The following is a 20,206-nucleotide window of genomic DNA, read 5'->3' on the forward strand; positions in this document are numbered from 1 at the left end:
TTAGCATGTATTTCATTTTTATTTTTTTGTAAATGCCTTTTGGGCGTTAATGAACAAAATAAATAAATAAATATACGAATGGATGTATTAAGCGTAGCATATAACTAGAATCGACACTGCAGAGTTTCTTATAACACAGATAAGTTTGCCTTTGAGAAAGACGGGAGTGAGAGAGTTCTTTGCAGAAGAAACGAATTGAAAGAAGTATCATGAAGTCAATTTTACGGTTCTTGATTTCACGTTAAAGCAGTAGAAATAAAGTATTATAAAACGAACAATATAAAACAAAATATTTTATTTGTAATTCTGGAGAACTTGTTAGTAATTATAAGTCGGTTTTATATTTTTCTTTTTGGACGAATAAAAAAAACTACCCGTGTGAAATAAAACCATAAGTAACCAGAGTCGACATTATTACGCCTTGTATTTTTGTGATTAGCGCGTTCTACTATGCCTAAGTTTCTAGAGTCTATTTCTGGTTGAGTGGACGCGAAAAATTGGTGTTAAGGTAGACACACCGCAATATTTTAACTGCCGTGAAAGGGTTGCTCTGTATAAGCTCTTAAATAATGGTTGGTGGACGGGTTGGGACAGTTCTTATTTGCCCTATATGACTTGGTTATCCTGGTCTACTTACAAGCATAGCTAACCAACGTGTTAGTTTAATTGTTGTTCTGACGAAGAGACGGGTACGTCTCGAAATCGGTAAACACAGAATATTCGGTAAGTTGTTACATACAAATGTTTAGTATTTAGTAAAATGTTTGACTACAAAGTTAATGCTTTGAATATTAATAAAAGTTATTATTATTATTATTGTGGATAACTTATATAGCGCCATTTTCGTAATAAAATACCTCAAGGGCGCTTTACATAGTGATTCTATTGTTAAATAAATTTAATTGAAGCTTTTAAATTCGTAATTTAACTTAAGCAATTTATTTTTTTTTCTTTTTGTTTTTGGCACCACAACAGGCAAGGAGGCCCAATTACAGTGGTGAAACATTACCTTACAGAACAACCAGGCTTGAGAAAAATTACATTTTTAATTTATTTGTTCTCACCGGGAATCGAACCCGGACGTGCGTGAGTCAAGCGTCTTGACCACTATACCACAGAGGCCACAAAATGCTACGGATTTATACAAATGATTTAGATAACAAGTGGGTTTTAAGTTTTTTCCGAAACATCACTTCACTTTCACAGCCTCGCACCTCTGCTGGGAGAGCATTCCATGCCATGCGACCGCAAATGCGCGTTCACTAAATTTAGTGCGCTGTTTGCGTAGAGGTATAATAACTTTTCCTCTCGCCGTAGACGTAGTTGATCTAAGCGTGAGACGCCTGTTAGCTAGTTCATCGGGAATGCGGAGTTCCCTTAGATATTCCGGAGCAGAGTTGTGCAGTGACTTATACATAAGCCAACAGAGTTTGTATTTGACCCTCTGTGGAAAACGTAGCCAGTGTAGTTCCCGAAGTAGTGGAGTGATATGACTGAACTTAGAGATTCCGAAAAAGTCAAAAGTCTCGCTGCGGCATTCAATACAGATTGTAGGCGAGTCATTTTGTTCATTGGTTGACCTGCATAGATACCATTACAATAATCGATCCTAGACACTACAAACGCATTTATTAATTGAATATTTGTACTTTGTTATACTACGCTATTCAATTAAAATTACGTATGCATTTTAAAATATTTTAAATAAAGTGTAACCGAATTTTTTTACAATAATAAAATGTCATCTGAAACTATAATTTTTGTAAACCGCATTAATAAAATGTCATTATTTATTGAAATTACTTCATTTATAATAGCGACATATCACATTCTACGATTACCGATAAAAATATACGAAATGGATTTAGAATAATTACTCGTATTTTCAAAATCAATATGGATACTGTAGAGAAATGATTTTATATGTATACTACAGTTAAAAAATATTTTTATTTAAATACTTCTAGAAAAACGCGACATGTTTGGCCAAGATAGTTGTAACAATGGTCTAAACAAATTTGAATGGTCAGGAACAAATAAACATGAATCGTGACGTATGAGGGTCGTGGCCAATGGAATGCCCGTTTTCGCGGGAATTCAAAATTACAAATTTATAAATATTTTTTATGATACTAATTAGTAACAAAAGTTTATTTTTATTTTAAGTCTTATATTTCCTTATTCCTATCATAATTTAAGCCTTAAAATTTCTCGATAATTGAAAGTTTTCGCCGATTTTTACAAGAATTGTTTTTTTCAAAAATTATTTATAAATTTGGTGTTTTTATATCGTGTATTGTGTATTAAATGATTTATTTATTCCATAACCAAACTAAAAAGGTTTTATAAAGTTTATATTTGAAGCACTAATTTTGTGATTATTCAGGTTTTAATTATCTTACGTTATATTTTAATTACATTATTACTTTTATTTTTTACCACAATATTTGAGTTTGTCCAAATGTTCGTAGACAAAAGACTGGAATGACACGGAGTGGCCTTACACAAACATGCTTTTTTGTTTTGTTTTTGAAATAGTATTGAGTAGTATACAGAAACCTTAAAATGGCCTTTTATTTATTGGTTTATTTGTAAAAATTGTATTTTGTTGTTCAAATGGCTATTGTTTTCTCTAAATAAATAAATCATTTAAAGATTTAACTTTGTAAACGTTTTTTAAACGGGCAACAGAATTTATAAATATTCGTTACTTAATCAATGCATAGAAAGCAGATAGCTGCTAAACTGCCAATATGTACAGAAAAATAGATCCATATTATTCGCAGAAAACCTTAGTGGAAAACACCTAATATCTTTTACACAACATACCCTTTTACAACGTTTTTTTTTTTGATTTGTTGTAAATTTAGTAAATAGTATTTATTACTGGTTTTTAATTATGTTTTTTTAGCCTTGTCAAATATATTATGTCGGTACTACGACTACGTACAACTTAAGTCACTTTTATTAAAAATATATAATATTTATGTCTTGGTTTTTTACCACTATTACAACGATATTCCCTTAATATTTTATCAGTATTTTTTCTCACTCACGGTCTTCAAAAGGTTTTTCGTCTGCAAATGTTACGATTTCCAAAAATATTTTTATATCATTTCAATGTCCCCAAAATACAAAAAAAGTGCGGGACATTCCGTATTATATCGCACGGCGAGGAATTCGCCCAAGATTTTTCAACCCTTGGCCCAAGGGTTTGTTTCAACATCTGTGTCTGTTTTGTGACAATGGGACAAATATACTCCCGGAGGCTATGAATGTAAGAGCTGAATAAGGAAACTTCCTTTCTATTAAATTTTCTTCTATCCTAATATTTATTTTCTTATCCCGCGTTTTTTGTTTCGCAAAATAACGAATCGTAAAATTCTAGAATCGTATCGAGTTTTGTGGATATTCACATCAACGAAGTTACAATTACTTAAATATATAGTTGGATAAATTATATAGCGCCATTTTCGTGAAAATCACCTCAAGGTCGCTGTACAATAAATAAATATCCCAGCACGTCTTGCAGCTACAGAGCGCATGGACGGTTGGGGTTCTAGTTCCTCGTTTCCAATTACGATCAATTAATATTTATAATAGATAGGAGCTAGATTAGAGCAGGTCTTGTAGTTACAGAGCGCATGGACGGTAAGAAATCTAGTCATGAAAACATTTTTGAGTAGAAAATATGAATGTCTGGGTATTTACAGGGCTTATGAACTGTCATCGGCTGATATAAGTGGCCGTTTTCTCACTGCGAAACATTCACCATTCGGCCTTTGTATGAACATCCAAATTTCTTATATTTTTTCGACTGATGGCAACCGTTTCCCATCTCTGTTGTAATTTGTTATTATAAATTCCTAAGGTCAAAATCAGTCCTTGTTAACAAAAATTTGGACAAACTCAAAATATAGAGAAAATAAAATATTATGTAGGAAAATATTCACTTAGTAGATTTTAAGTAAATATTTTATTTATGTTTGTAAAAGTAAAACAGTATTCCCATTCCCATTTGCGCTAACGAAGTTACTTTTTTATTTTCATAGTTTTATGTAAGTTACGACTCATTAGGAAGGCATTTAATTGGAGAAAAATTCTCTTCACCAGCATACGAAGTTCAGTGCAGTTCTCCTACCATTATACAGCACAATTAATGGAAGAACTCTTGCACTAGGGAATTATTCAAATTAAGACTTATTTGTTAAAATGTTTCCCTTTGAAATTATGCATTTTAGAAATTTATCGCAATAGAGAGCGAAAACATTTTCTAGAATGAATTATGTAATTCTAGGCATTTACAGGGCTTTCGACCTGCCACTGGCTAGTTTAAGTAGAATGGGTTTTCCCTCTCCGTTGCAACAAATTTAAATATGAAAATCTAGCCAGTCTGCAAGCATTTGGACATACTCAGAACATTCTAAAAAAATCGGGTTGTGGTTCTGTGGCTAGTGTCTCGGACTCACGGACCGAAGGTCCGTGGTTCGAATCCCACTCTACTCCAACTTGATTCCCATTTTCTAATAGTGAGTTTACAACTCGTTGAAAATGGCCGTCAAAGTGAAATATTTGGGTAAATCATAAGAACGCAAATATTTCTTTTAAAAACAAAAAATTGTAGAAATTACTACCCGGTAAAAGAAGAAGTATTAGTAGGTGAATTGTTCAGCCGGATGAATCTCACGCACATGATAAAGGTTTTAGATATTTTACTTCACAAAAGTCAACAGATGGAAGAGTTGAGGAAATGTGGATGTTCAAACGTTGGCAGAATGGTGAATGTTACTCGGTGTGTAAAATGGCCTTGTAAATGCCTCGACTCCTATATTCCCTTCGCAAAAATGTTTTCTCTCTCTGTTGTAACCAATTTTAATATGAACAACCCCGTAGGGAGAAAATCCAGCCAGTCTGCAAGCATTTGGACATACTCAAAACATTGTTAAATATTTTTCATTTAGTCTATGTTCAAACATGTTAAAAATCCACATGTCCTTAACGCTTCCATCTGTTTTTTGTAAAGTAAAAGAGCTGAAGTCTTTGTTGATGTGGATGAGATTCATTTGGCTAAATTATTTCGCTTACAGTTACCTACCAACCAATGACAGGTGTATGCCCTCTAACTTGCGGGATATGGATGGAAACAGAGTGCCCTAGGGTGCAATTATGAATCCTCTCTATCCCCTACAGAGCGGTTAATTTTGGGATATTTATTTTTTCTATGCGGCTAATTTTTGCTTCATATATAGCCAGGCTGATGATTAAACGTCAAAAATATGAACTCGTGAAATCAAACATGATGATTTTCATTTAGAACATTTCCCAAAACATTAAATGAAGTGTAATAAACCAAACCGTATTAGTTTTATTTCCGTTTTTGAAGCAGCTTTATACTTAATTTGACGTTTAATCATCAGTGTGGCCATTATATGAAGCGATGTGTTGTCGCATTAAAAACATACAAATCTTCAAATAAATCACTGTCTAGGGGGTAGAGAAGATCCAGAATACTACCCAGGACAGAAAAACAGGATACAAAGAAGGTTGTTTTTTTAACTATTTTATTGATAACAATATTCATGATTTGGTTATAATGTATTCCTCACTGAGAAATCCCGTGCCGAGGAATACATTTTACCATTTTGTTTTGTTGATAAAAACCCTTTTATATTTTATTTTTTTGTTTATTCAGAAAAACAAGAGCAATAAAAAAAGTGTAAACAACATTATAAAAAAAACATTTAATAAAGTCAAATCAGTTTTTCACATAAATACAATTGTAAAAATCCAGTTCACTTAGATATTAATACATGTAGTAGTGCGTGTGTGGGAGTTTTTGTGTGTCAAGATGCGTGGGTAAGTGAGTGGAGTGTGGTTTTGGGTGTGAGGGTGGGTTCATGTGTTTGATATGAGTGAATAGAAACATCTTAAATTTATAATGTAAAAATATTTTTTAACATATATTAGTAATTTAAAATGATTTGTTCGAATTCGGTTGAGGTCCCGTGCCTTATGTTGCGGATGTTATATTATTTTATTTTATTATATTATTTTATACATTTGCTTTTTTTTAGTTTTTAAAATATCACTTAAACTCTAAACTTCATTTTCAAATATTAAAAAAAAAATGTAAATAGGGGCTAGATTTCTTATTGTCCATGCGCTCTGTAGCTGCAAGACGTTCTGTTATCTAGCTCATATATATCATAATTGTAATATATCATAATTGGAGACGAGGAACTAGAATCCCAACCGTCCATGCGCTCTGTAGCTGCAAGACGTGTTGGGATATGTATTAATTGTACAGCGCCCTTGAGGTGATTTTCACAAAAATGGCGCTATATAAATTATCGAAACATTATTATTATTATACTAACTCAAAGGTTCTATTTTTGTTATTCATAATTATTGTTTGTTGTTTTCAAATAAACCGTTTTGTACGATAAAAAGATTTGATAAACGTCATATAATGGGTTTTCATACGTTGAAAACACATAAAAAATAATGTGCATCCTATGACAGGGCAGTCATTACATACTTTTGCGTCGAAACGTCTAAAACGTTTAATTTTTGCAATATTGTAGAATCGTGACGTCGAGCGACCCCCGCGCCGCGACGCTCGCACCGCCATCTTGAAAACAAGCCTTCTAATTCTATTTTCATACAAACAATTCCATTTCTGTGGGATTTAGAAAAAATGTTTAGTAAGTAAAATGTCTGAAAATTATATTTCTAAAAAAAATTACTTGGATGTTATATTACCAAGATTTACGACCTCTTAAAGTTTCAATACTCCCAAACCTTTAGCATGAAAACACACTTTTATGTCTCTACATAATGACTACAAGGTTTATTGAGCCATCTTAGTAAGAATATGTTACACTTGGTAGAAATAACAATCTGTAACGTTTTCTAGTTTACCGTGTCCTAAACTTGACATGCCAAGTAAGGTTTATCTGTCCTTTTTTTGTTTTATTTAAAGTCCTGGCTCATGACCCTTTTTCTGATTAATGATTCGCCCTTACAAGGATGTAAAAAAAACTTACGAAATCCTTTTATTTTTCGCCATCCAATTTGTGCCTGTTTTAAAAATGTTGCCGATTTTCGTTTTCATCAGAATTCTCACAAGACTAAGAAGTATTTTTGTCAAATAAATTATGTATTTGTTCGCCTTTAAAGCTTAGCTTTTTTCTTCTTTTTTTAAAAAAATGTTTTATTAATTTTAACAAATAAGTAACATACATAATTTTATTTTTGTTCCCGCAAAGCCGAAGCTTGGGTTACATTACATTGTTTTTTTTAATTTATAAAAGGTGAGTACATAGTTTAATAATAAATGAAGAATAAAACATATTATTATATTGTTTTATGGCTCGCGTGGTATTAGGGAGAATTTGGTTAATTTATTTGTGTTGTCGCTTTACAATAATAATTTTTCAGTTGGAATGATATGTTTTATCGGGATAAAAAGTAGCCTGATCGATTGCCGATTCTCCAGTGATCGGTTAGTCTATAGCGACGGGACATTGTTATTTTGTCTTCATATTAATTGATTTTCTACCAAGAATTCATTTTCCCACTAACAATTTTCCCGAGCGTGTGATTTTTTCGGGATGAAAAGTTGCTTGTGATATTTGTCAACTCTCAGGCTATCCCTATTTTAAAAATCAAGTCTATCGGTTCCTCCGTTGCGATGTGAAAAAAGCACAAACAAATAGGCAAAAACACTTTTGCATTTATAATATTAATAAATATACCAATCTTGATAATCTTTCAAAAGTTCGTCTACAGCGATTTGGACCCACACAAAATATTATTGAATATAGATACTGGTGAAACGTTTCTCATTTATTTTTAAAGAATGTTTTGATTTTCCCATCATTTTTTAAAATCAATTTAATATTAGTAAATATGAGTATTTTACCACTTACTGACTTTTTATGTCTACCGGTTTCGAGACGTACTCGTGTCTTTGTCAGGACACTCACTACACCAACATGCAAATACTGAAATACACTTTCACATTTTCCATCACCGTAGTATACATAGTATTTGCGAAAAAATACAAACAATATATGCAGAGTAAAAAGGGTTGCTAACACCACCATGTCCAAACATGCACTATAATTAATTTATTAATTACTATAATTAATGTGTAAAGTAATATGTCGCAGAATGTGTGGGGAGGAGGGTTAGTAGTGGGAAGGGGCTAAGAGGTTGAACGTTACATAATCGATTAATTTTCAAATAAAAAAGTGGGCCATATTAAAAATATATTTTGTTATTCATTGGGGAGATGGGTACGTTTCAAAACCGGTAGACACAAAAAGTATGTAAGTGGTTTAATACTAATTTAAGTTAATTGTATTTGTTTTGTAGTATAATACAAATTTAAATAACCTTTTTAAGTTACAAACAAAATTATTAAATACATATTAAAATTTATTGCAACAGAGAGGACAAACATTTTTGAGAAGGAAATATGGAAGTCTAGGCATTAATTTAAATATAAATAACTCCCTAGGGAGGAAATCCAGCCAGTCTGCAAGCATTTGGACAAACTCAAACATTGTTGCATTTAATACATATGAACAAACAAATAAATAAATAACGGGTTCTGGTTCTATTTCAGACACATAACTGTAATCTTCATCCTCCTAGACACAAAAAAAAAACCAATCTTAATCAATTTCATACTTGCCTACTTCAAGATTTCGAAAGAATGTCATATGAATTATTGTTGACGGTATAGGATAACGCCAAAAAAAAAACTGGATAAAACGTTTAGAAGAGAATAGATATTAAACGTCGAATGCGGATTGCCGCGTTGTGAAGTGTAGCGCACTATACCGCACTGACGTCCGCGGCAACATATTCTTCCGGAGGCAACTCTGCCACACAGCTCTAGTACAATTGGTTTCATACAAAACACTGTAAATAATATTTTGTGTTGCCGCGAAGCGTCGCACAGTGCCGCACCGCGCCGCCGTAGTGCGGTTTGTCGTTTTTACTGAAGTGAAGCGCCGTGCTGTTGAAGTGTCGCGCAGCCCTAATGTGTACATTTCTGATTATCGTAGGCAACTGAAATAGCTCAAAATTAGACAGCGGAGAGACTATCACTTCCTCTCGCTTCTGTTCAATGTACTTCATAGTCCTAACGCTCCTATTTACCTGCGTGAAAAAAATTATCGCTTATCAGTTCATGGTTTACCTCTTCGTTTTAATTCTCAAGACACTCTCTTAATACCCATCCACAATTCCTCTTTCTTCTCTAACGCGTATAGTGTCCACACGGCTCGACTGTGGAATCATCTCCCATCCACCATCAAAGATGTTACTACATTATATCTGTTTAAATCACGTCTGAAGAAACATCTCCTTTCTCTTCCTTAATCTCTCCGCCTTTCCTTTTTCCTCTTTTTTTCCGTAATATTTTTGATATAAGGTAATTTACAAACAAATACGTTTATTTCTATTTTTATATATCTTTAGCTTTTTAATCTTTATTTTTTATTGAATATGTTCTGTAACTTGAATTATAAAAATAAAACTTTTGTTTTATTTGTTGGTCGGAAGAAATTGCCATTTGGCAATAAGCCCGCCAATGTGCAAATAAAATTATGTACAAAAAGTTAAATGAATAAAAAAAAGAAAAAAATGGGTATATTCTTAAGCCTCTATCTGTGTCCAGCCAGTTTCAGATTACAGTTCTGTTTATAAAAGAGAACCATAATTCTAGACAAGTATTCTTGACTAGTTAGTTGGCTGTGATGCGTAAGCCTGATCTCTTTACCGACAGACCAAGAAAACCGGTGGTTGTAATATGCTGCATTTTCTTGTACAACGCATTGCAAGGTGCGTGCAAGGTGGTAATATACTGAAAAACAACCAAGGAATTCCAAAATGTTAATAATATTTTTTCTTTCTTTTAGATTGTTCTGCGCGAGTTGGAACAGAAGAAACCGCAACTAGACGAGTTAGTTCACACTGCTGAAAGTTTAAAGGGAGCTGATAATAGACAGCAACTGCATGGAAAGGGTAAGTTTAAACTTATTTTCAATATTACCAACCATAACACTGTGGGTACCTTTATGATTCAATGCCTTTAATTATACCCTTTCCGGATTATAATACATTATTATGCGTAAAAATTACCTGTTTTATGGTTAAAAAATAAAATATAGGCGTTACAATTTTAAGAAAGCTTAGCGTCGTCTATGCCCTATTTTTCAATTTTTTTAAAATTAGAATAACATCAAACAATGTGACCGGTGTTAACAAAATTTTTGGTTCAAAAATATTGTCCTGCGTTTATTTTCCAAAAACCTGTTGCTCATGAAGAAAATGAATGTTTCTTCTTCTTCTTTTCCACATCCGCTCCTAAGTGGAGCATGTGGACATCACCAGTTGCCTCCAGGAGACCCTATCGCCAGCCAGCATTTTTGCCTCTTTCCAAGTCAAACCAGCGCCCCTTAATTCCGCTGAATAAAGTCTAAAGATCGTCATTGACGGCCTTCCAGGACGGCGTAAGCCCGCAGGTTTAAAGAAGAGGCAACTTGGGCTTAGGTTCTCCTGAGGCATGCGCAGCACATGTCCAAGCCAGGTCCACCGCCGCATCCTCAAGACGCTCGTTATAGGAGGCTGCTGCGTCCGTTCTCGGACTTCAATGTTAGTTATAAAATCGAACCACCTTATACCTAATATTCTTCTTAAGCACTTACTCTCAAAACTTAGAAGTTTGGTGCGAGTACTGGCATTATACAAGAGTTGCGTGAAAAAAATGCCGAATGAATGTTTAACCATTTTAAAATTCAACGTCTTTTCTCGGTAAACTTCATCGACAAAAAGGGTATAATTAGCAAAAGAAGGTATTCGCCTAAATTAGAGTCGTCGCAAAAGAAAAATTTGACGCGTAAATTCCGTGTTCAGCTGGCTAACTTGATGTTAACATACAAACAGTTTATATTGTTTCCTTTGTTTATTATGTTTTTAACTAAAAACAGTTTAGAATGACAGCACAACATAAAGCATTTATTTGAGTATAAAATGTGGCTCTGGTAATTTTAAAATCGACTAGAAGCCAATAATATAGTGATGCATAAAACTTGTAAGACGTGTGATGAAAATTGTCTGGAAGGAATAACAGTTTATATATAAACTGCAATACAACATTTATAGTTGGTCCAAACGTTTTTAGACAAAAGACCGGATATCACCTCCTAGGGAGTAATTAAGATTAACAATTTACAACAGGGATGGTGAGCATGACAGGTCATAAGCCCCGTAAATGCCTAGACTTCGATATTAACTTCTCTAAAGTGTTCTCCGTCCCTGTTGTAGTTTGTAAAAATGCAGTACGCAAATTTTTGAAAATGGTTAAAAAATCTGTGCGTGCGACTTTGGCAGGGAATAGTAATAAATATATGATTTATAATATTTAAATAAAGACGCTTTCGTTTACAGTACAAACGAGTAATGAATTCCTTTTATTTTTTTCGATTAATCTCTAAGGAACGTTTTGTAAAAAAATCTCATTTTATCCAGGAGAAAATTTACCTTCTGTAAATGTATAGCCCTTAGTGGACGGCATTTAAAAAGGCTATTGGAGGCTTCCTTAATGACTGCCACTAATCAGTGACCGTAAGCATCAAGGATGCTTTATCTTCCGCCCAGAAAAGGAAAAAGGAACCGGAAATGAGTTCGTTACGTAGAACCTCCTGTTCAAAGCTCGCGAACTAACGGAGCTATTAGGAAGGATCTGAGAGATTTTACATAATTTAAATATTCGTCTCGTTTTAAGTAACATTCGTTTTAGCTTTCGAATTAGCGAAAAGTCTGCGAATAAATAAATGTTTTAACCATAAATGGTCATGTTAAATTTAGAAATATCTTTCTTAATTACTCATATTAGAAATGAATTCCGAAAATGTATAGCTTAAATAAATATATTTACATGTATTAAATTTATTAACGTATATATTTTTTTTGCTTTTATGTACTTGTCCGTTTCGTAGCATTGTGGTTAGTTCATTTTTCTACCATGCAAATGATCTCAGGTGCCATTTCAGGTAGTTGCCATTATTAACAAATAATAATTACTCTGTTATTTGTATTTTTTGCATCACAGATAGTAGGCTCAGATACATTTTCAATTCTGTTATGTCATGACTTTACAGTCTTTTCGTTTCTTGCATACATTTAAAATGTGAATGTGTAAAAAATATCATCATCAAACCCGCATTTAATTGTACATATCACACCGTATTGATAAAGTTTATGTAGCGCATCTCGATCATCTGCTACAGGAAGGTATGAAAATGAAATATTCGATTCTGGAACATCATTTTAAACAAATAAATCACGTTGGAGGGTCTGTCAGGAATCAAACCCAAGAACCTCAAGCGTAGGCGAATGCGCCAACCACTACACTGCGAGGCGGACTTTTCTCCACTTGATCTGCTTTTCCGGATTTTTACATGAGAGTTGCCATCGAGTCAAAAACAATGTGGAAGTTTATTGGTTTTAAAAATATATATATTCATTAATAGACTATTTAAATAAGTCGATATTTTTGAAAAAAAATTGTTTCGTATTATTAACGCTACAATTTTGTAAAATTTTGTATTTTTGAAATTAATACGCGTGTGACGTCTCAAGTTCTCTTCAGCGTCTTCTCGGTCAGTTCTGCGGATTGGCCCGTTGAAGTGGTTCAAAGTAGTTCTTTTTTATTAAAATATTTTTCAATAGTTTTTTCGTACATATTTAAGAAACCTTGCCTTATAGTTTGCTTGCTCTAATTTTAACCGCGCGAAAGAAAACATTTTTTGTATCCAATTCCCCGTAGGGCTGCACTTCATCTTTATCCAGGGTTCTATTTATGTTTCACGCACAGACAGGTACTCTTCATCCACTGGGATAAATATTTTAAAAAAGGAATTACGTGATTTCCTTACTATTTATATTGATGTTTTTTGTAAATGTAAGCAATCCAATTAAAATTCATATTTATTTCATGTAACTGGGTTTTAATAGGTCCGCGGTTTAGAAATATGCTATAAGGATTGTTGTAATTTAAGTTAACGCCCCGTTAAAAGCGCTATTTAACCCATTAGGGCGTTAAATTGGAACTCATATCGAAGTTATTGAATTCCATAAAATGTAATTATTGAATTTTGTCGACCAATATTGGGTGTAAACTGGAAATCAATAACTGTTACCGAATTCGAAAACTGAAATTTTTACATTTGAAAAATGTTATTAAAAAAGTGACAGGCGCAGTTGCCAACTGTGTATCTGGCGGCGCGGGTTCAACTACCGCTAGTTGCAAGGAAAAAATCCAAGAAATATATTTATATATATATTTTTTTGTATTTTTCAAAAATATTAACATAATTGTCTTAAATTAGAGTCCCGCTGAGAAAAATATTTCTCTGTAAGTATAATGATGTTGTGCAGTAGTTGTTTTTAATTTAGGAATTAAGATATTACCACCTATTCTAGGTCGCGTAATTACGTTCTGTGACCTAGAATTACTACTATTTATTTTATCTTTATGTATTTGAAGCAAAAAATTCTTTTTATATAGCACCTATTACACTATCAAAAACTAAAAACTATCACTAATACAAAAATCTTTTTTTGGTTAACCATAATTTGAGCATACGTCTCACTCGTCTAACTCAGTATTTTTAATCTTTTTTGGTAACATGTCAAATATTTTAGGTATACTGTATTGTAGTGTCCTTTTGCCATATTTATTGAAATATCGAGGAACAGCTAGTCCTTTCATACTAGTAAACCTGGTGATGTATTCATGTACTAACTTGTAAGTTTTTTTAGCAAATGTTATTTCTTTTTGGATAAAAAAAATCGAAAATATTTGTATTGATTTATCTTGTTTTGATTACATTTATGAGCACACACTATATATATATGTGTTTATTTTTTTTCTTATGGATAAAAAATATTCAAGTAAATTGCTATTCTTTAATTTTAATTGCATTATTTTTCTCTATTTTCTTACTTTAAAAAAAATAAAAAAATCTTTAAACCATTTTTTATGATTATTATTTTATACGAATACAGTATTATGTCTGTACTCTTCTTATTTGATTGTTAATTAAAACTTATGTCTGAGCACCCGATGACAAACTATTATTGAATAGTTTATCGAGACAAAATATATCTTTATACTTTTTTTTGTTTATAATATATTAATATTGTAATAATGTATATATTTTATTGAATAAAGACTCTATGAAAAAAAAAGTCTAAATTATTTATTGAAGATGTATATTATTAGTTGCCATTTCGGTCTTTTTTTTATTTATTTGAAAGAAAAAACATTTAAATAAATTAATTTAACTACCTTAAATACAGTATCTTTTCCCCAAAAAACTGCTTAAGAAGCTGGTGTTTATAAAAAAATTCAATGAAATTGAGTACTGACTAAGAAACTTCAGATTTAGAAATTTTAAAAAATAAACGACATGCAAAATAAATTACTGAATTGATTCGGACCAAACAAACATGTTTTTAAATTAATAACGAATATGAAAAAGGCGTCTCCAAGATTTATATCTCATCAGTTATACTTTTAAGTCCCAACTAGATGTTAGTGTCTACATACTTACACACATGCATTCATTCATACCTACAAAATTTAAAATTCTTTACCCAAATACTTTTCTCGAATTCGATTCAATTCGAATCACGAATGGCCATCGAAAAATCATACTACTTCCGCTTCAAAGCTCTATCACCGGCATCGTTAGGACCGGAAACGTCCGTCGATTCAGCTTTGCTGCGCAAAACCTACTTCCGGTAGGTTCTGCCCCGACAGTTTGCAGCAGCCTTTAGGTCACGTGGAATACTGTTATGTGATTGCTGGGTGTCTTTTTTAATTTTAATTAGATTTTTCTTCCTCCTGTGGTTACATTATAAGCTGGCCACAGTGCCTTTTTTTCTAGGAAGTGTGTTTTGTTTGACGGATTATTAGGCAATAAAAAAAAGTAAAATATATCAATCATAACATCCTAAAAAAAGAACAGTTTTTCTCCGCTATCGGTAAATCAAATCTCTTTTTTGGAAACACCGTGTTAAAACTCACTTTTTACCTTTAAATTTCCTTAATCACGGTATGAAAATTTATCTCCATTTTTTCTCTTCATATACGAATATACGTATTTAATCATTAATATACGTGTGGCCAAAGAAGTGACGTCCGAAGGTAAAATGTAGGTGCTTCATATTGAGAGGTATACTGAATCACCCCATGTATGTTCCGCAATTTCACGTAGTTTTCGAGTTATGGGTTTTATGATGGATTTTCGAAAACTTTCGACCGGATCATTTTAAATTTTTTTTTCATTCACGTCGATTCGGTTCCAATTTATTTTGAAACAGCAATTCTAAAGATCTTATAAATATGTATTATTCTATCTATGAATAATGGTACCCTTCTTACAAAATTATTAAAACACTCGTTGCCTTTTTCCTTAGAGTAGTTGATTTGGTTTTTACGTTTTAAAACTTATCGTCAGATTATCAATTTAGTTAGTTTCAAGATTAAATTATACATTCAAATATTCCTACCCTTATCTAGGGGAAGAAATAGCAACGTTTCCATAATAGAGTTAAACATTTTACGCGATAAGCTAGAAGTTTTTGTTCACATTAATGTACTAAGATTATTTTACTCTACCAAAACGAGTGTTTAAACATATTAAAAGAAATTCGCTACTATTTTTTGGGGTAACTCTTTGGAACAGGCTGCTTTATAAAAAAAAAATGTGTTAGTTAAATAGTAAATACTAGTTACCTGATAACATGTATGCCAATTTTTATTATGTTCAATTTATTAACTTTAACAGGTTTTTATATTATGGAACTTTGTCTTATTGTGATATCAAGGCTTAAATATTTTTTTAAACAGGAAACAGTCCCCTTCACAACCCCAGAAATATAGTAAACTCACAATTCCATTGGCAAAATAATCATTAATTCAAAGAGCGCCTAAATGAATGCCTATACAAAAATTGAATTAGCTTCCAAAAACGTTAAATGAAGTCAATTGTGTTGAAGTATTAACAAGAGTGTTTTTAAAAATATTGTTTATAATTTGAGTGTAAAGTGTACTTAATTAATTAATGTTATTTTTCTAATTATTTATGTTGACTAAATAAATGTGGAATATGTTTGCCAATTTACCATGTATAATGAATACGTCTGTTTTTTTAATATTGTTTGTATTACAAATTACATTATGAGTGTATGTATTCTTATATTCTTATTATATATTATTCTGGTATCCATATCTGCCCAAAAGGCTTGCACAGCTTAAATCTTTTATTTTTGTTATTGAGAAGACGTGCTTGTTAAGTTAAATATTCAAGTTAAGCTTTTTATATGTTGACGCTCAAATTTGTAGAAGTTTTCCTCCAGTATCTGTAAATACGTTACGTATCAAAAGTTTTCTCGCTCTGCTTCGTGAGTTATTCATAATGTATCGAATTATTCGGAAACTTTTTAAAAGTATGTTTAACGTTACAACGGCCTTATTTGCAAACACTGTCAAAACTTTATTCATGTATCATTCTTTTTAATATCATTAGAAAATGTTTTTTTATTCATATTTATTGTTTATTTTATAATTGATTGAACTAATAACCCTTTTAATGAGCAATGAAAGCGCCCACCCCATTCCCGAAACTGTCTTTAAAAACTAGTGTCATTCTTGTTTTTCGCATATTCACTATTTATTTATTTATTTTACAGAAACAAACAGTCGACAACGATATAATAATATACGGTTTAAAGACCGACCAGTGACGTTTCTAAATAAAAATCATCCATATCAAATTGTGGTACAACAAAAGGGTGTATTTGTATGAGGGTAAGTGTAGAGGTTTGTTTGTGTGTATTTGTGTAAGAGTCAGTGTTCAGGTGTGTGTAAGCGTGAGCATCATTGAATACCAAGTGGAAGCGTATCGCAGCCAGAAAGAATAAGTCTTAATTTAGCTATAATATTAACAATTTTTTTTAATGTTTAATATTTATTTACAATTAAACCGTGGAAATAACAAAACATAGAACCTTTAAAAACTTCTATCGTACTTCTCGCTCCAGTATTGTCGATTTGTGATAAATCAAATGCACATTTTTTTTATTATTTTTAAATTTACTTAATTAAAGTTAGTATATGACCTTCCCTATCTAACACCAACTAGAGAACTTTTTAAATAAACTAAGCAATTAAATATAACTAAACTCTTAATTAGCCACTAATGTAATTGTAGACGAAAAACTGAAACTTGTAAAAAAATATACTAAACATGGATATAATACGAGAATATAAAAAAAAACTTTCTCAACTTTCTAAATCAAGATAAAGACAGTTGAGACTCATAAACCAGGGACTTAAATCATAAAATAAACTACCAGACAAAACTAAAAAAAAGATTTTAGACATACTCTTCAAAATGTGTAAAAAATATTATTTTGAACAGAGTTTAAAAAATGTATTGAATATTTTTGTGAAATGAATGTAATAATCCGTAAGGGTTAATAAGTAAATTTTCAAATAAAAAAAAAAAGTAACATGCATTTTTAGTCTTCTAACATTTTAATCAATTGTTAAAAAAAATAACAGTCACTAAAATCCCACCAAGCCACTTTCTATAGCTTGTTGTCAGATGTTCAACGTTGACATGGTCACTTCATTAACTGAATCCTAGTTCCTCGTTTGACAGTGAAGAAATAATTTAGTTGCAAAGTGCTATACTTCCCGAATCTCACTTCGAAAGGAAGAAGAACGTAGTAATGCAAAACAAAATAAACTACACAAAACTCTTGTAAATCAAGGAAACATTCACTGAACTCTTAAGCAGTTTTTGTATGAGCATTGAAATAAATAAATGAAAATAAACTGTAATTTAGCATTTCATTCATTCCTTCCCTTAAGCACCTTATGGTGCATACGTCACTGCATACACACCAACTGCAGCGTATCCTGACATATTTTTTTGTTTTTTAAAGGGTAGGATGATCAGTTATTTTCGTCAGGTGCCAGTAAAGGGATTGTGAACTATTATTTTGCCGACACTCCCTTTTACACGATTATTATTTTGTATGATTTCCTTACATACACATTTTACAATGTAATTGAAATAAACTGGCTGGCCGTATTGGTGGTCCCCGCGGGCCGTAGTTTGGAGACCCTGATCTATGGCAAAAATAATTGGAAAACCCTTCTCTTGAAACGCTGGATGAGTCTCCTATGATATCGATGTTTCTCACAGTGTCTTTTGCAACTTTTTTTTCTGTCTACACGCGCGAGATAAAGGGTTATAATATCCTATATTGGAGGAGAAATGATCAACCCTGAATATAACCGGATAACATTGTCGTGGGTTAGTATGTTATTAATTAGAGATGTATCAAGGTAGTTGATAATTTTATATAAACATTAATGTCTATCGCATTTTCCTTTTTTCTAGATTAAATGTATGTGTTTATGCGGGTGGGTTTATGTGTAGAATGTATAATATCTTTCTCATTGGGACTTTAGAAGATCATCCTAATCAATTAATATGAGATGCAAAGTTTCGTCGTTTTTAATATATATAATTCCGTTTTTTGTCTTGGCATATATGTTTTTTGGCCGCATGACTTTAATTCTTTTAAAATTCAACAAAAATCAACAAATCGTCGATTGATTTTTTTGTTGTTGTTTATGTCAGTAAAATTGTAGGCAACAGCGACAAATACTGGATTTTTTTTACTAGGGTTAACTCGCTACAGATTAATCCGATATGTATTTGTTTACAAACACTCGATTATTAATTTGATTATGCCATGGTTGATTGATTGCCAAATTGATTCAAAATATGTTTATTTATTCATTCAACGGCGAATGCCTTCAATTATCAAAATAAAAATACAATAATAAAGCAAAATACAAAATATTTGTGCAAAGAAAATATAAATAATTAATAATAGTGGCAAATAAAAATTTGACAATGGAAATCATAAATATTTTTTACCCGAATCATAAGCATAGTTAAATATCAAAGCTATAAATAATCCCTATTTTATTTTATAAATTAAGCATTTGAATGACGAGGCAATACGAGTATATCAAATTGTGTCCTTTTATAATAAACTAATCAGCGCCAACAGTAATGCTTAGAATGTATCTAATTTGTCTTAATGAACGAAAATATTGTTCTTTTGGTTAACACATTTCATTAAACATTATTCTCCTATACATATAGGAGCAATATGCTTTCATAAGCAATATTGTGTTCACATCGGATATTTCGACTTCTCCTTGTTTACTACCTAGATAATTATTATTCAGCATATTTTAATAACGCGTCGGGTCTCATATTTCAGTAACAGTTCAGTGAAACGCTCGTATCAGCTAGTTTCAGTTTCAGATCAAATTCCGTGTCTGGGCTCTATTCTGTACGGCGGCTATTGCGAGCAGCGTCGAAGTTTTTAATCATACCGCGCGAAGCGCGTCGCGACGCTGGCGTTGCAGCGAAGCGCTTTTGCGTCGAATCTTTTGTGCCGAAGTTAGCGTGTTTATTTGTAATAAAAATGTAATCATTTTTCACACTCTAACTGCAAAAATATTTACTAGTAAATGTAATCTTGTATGGCTTACCGATGTTTTTTTTAAATAAAATTCCAATACTTATTATTTATTTATTTTTTACCAAGAACGCCTAGAGGACTTTTTACTTATAGATTTTCTTACAAAATTCTACTATTATGCTTTTTACTTAGAAATGTTATGAAGTAAATCGAGTAAAACTTATTTTAAAAGGGATACAATAAAAGTGATTTAGGTGTGGAATTTAATCGTAACATAGCATAAATAAATAATTGCCTCTACAATATAATGTTTATAGTTTTATTCCACTTTTGTTTATAAATTTTTACCAGTGACCGAGTTTCGTCGTGACCGAAATCGTCAGACTAGTCTGAAAAACTATGTACGTATTCTTATTATTTTAATAAAAATGTAATTCACCTTTAATTCACCACTGTAATTGGGCCTCCTGGCCTGTTGTGGTGCAAAAAAAAAGCTCTAAAAAAAGCGCTAAAAAATGCAGTTCCACCACGAAATATCAGTAGAAAAACTCAGTCTATTAATTTAATATGTAGTTAATAAACAAAAAAGTTATAATTAATAACTGCA

At 31.8% G+C, this 20,206-nt stretch overlaps 1 protein-coding gene across 3 annotated transcripts in view; it reads left to right on the forward strand.

Moving 5' to 3' along the window:
• LOC148284270 (dystrophin-like) overlaps positions 1-11,684 on the forward strand; it is a 404,658-nt gene extending 392,974 nt beyond the window's left edge. For all 3 annotated transcript variants that reach the window (XM_088242412.1, XM_088242414.1, XM_088242413.1), the window contains one exon: positions 9,933-11,684. In XM_088242412.1, the coding sequence (XP_088098538.1) occupies positions 9,933-10,109 (177 nt within the window). In that variant the 3' untranslated portion in view covers positions 10,110-11,684. The remainder of the gene's footprint in view (positions 1-9,932) is intronic.
• Positions 11,685-20,206: the final 8,522 nt, after the last annotated feature.

The sequence above is a fragment of the Micrasema longulum genome, unplaced genomic scaffold, assembly GCF_059751315.1.
Source record: "Micrasema longulum isolate JH-2025_06_02 unplaced genomic scaffold, ASM5975131v1 h1tg000136l, whole genome shotgun sequence".
In the NCBI taxonomy this organism is placed as follows: Eukaryota; Metazoa; Arthropoda; class Insecta; order Trichoptera; family Brachycentridae; genus Micrasema; species Micrasema longulum.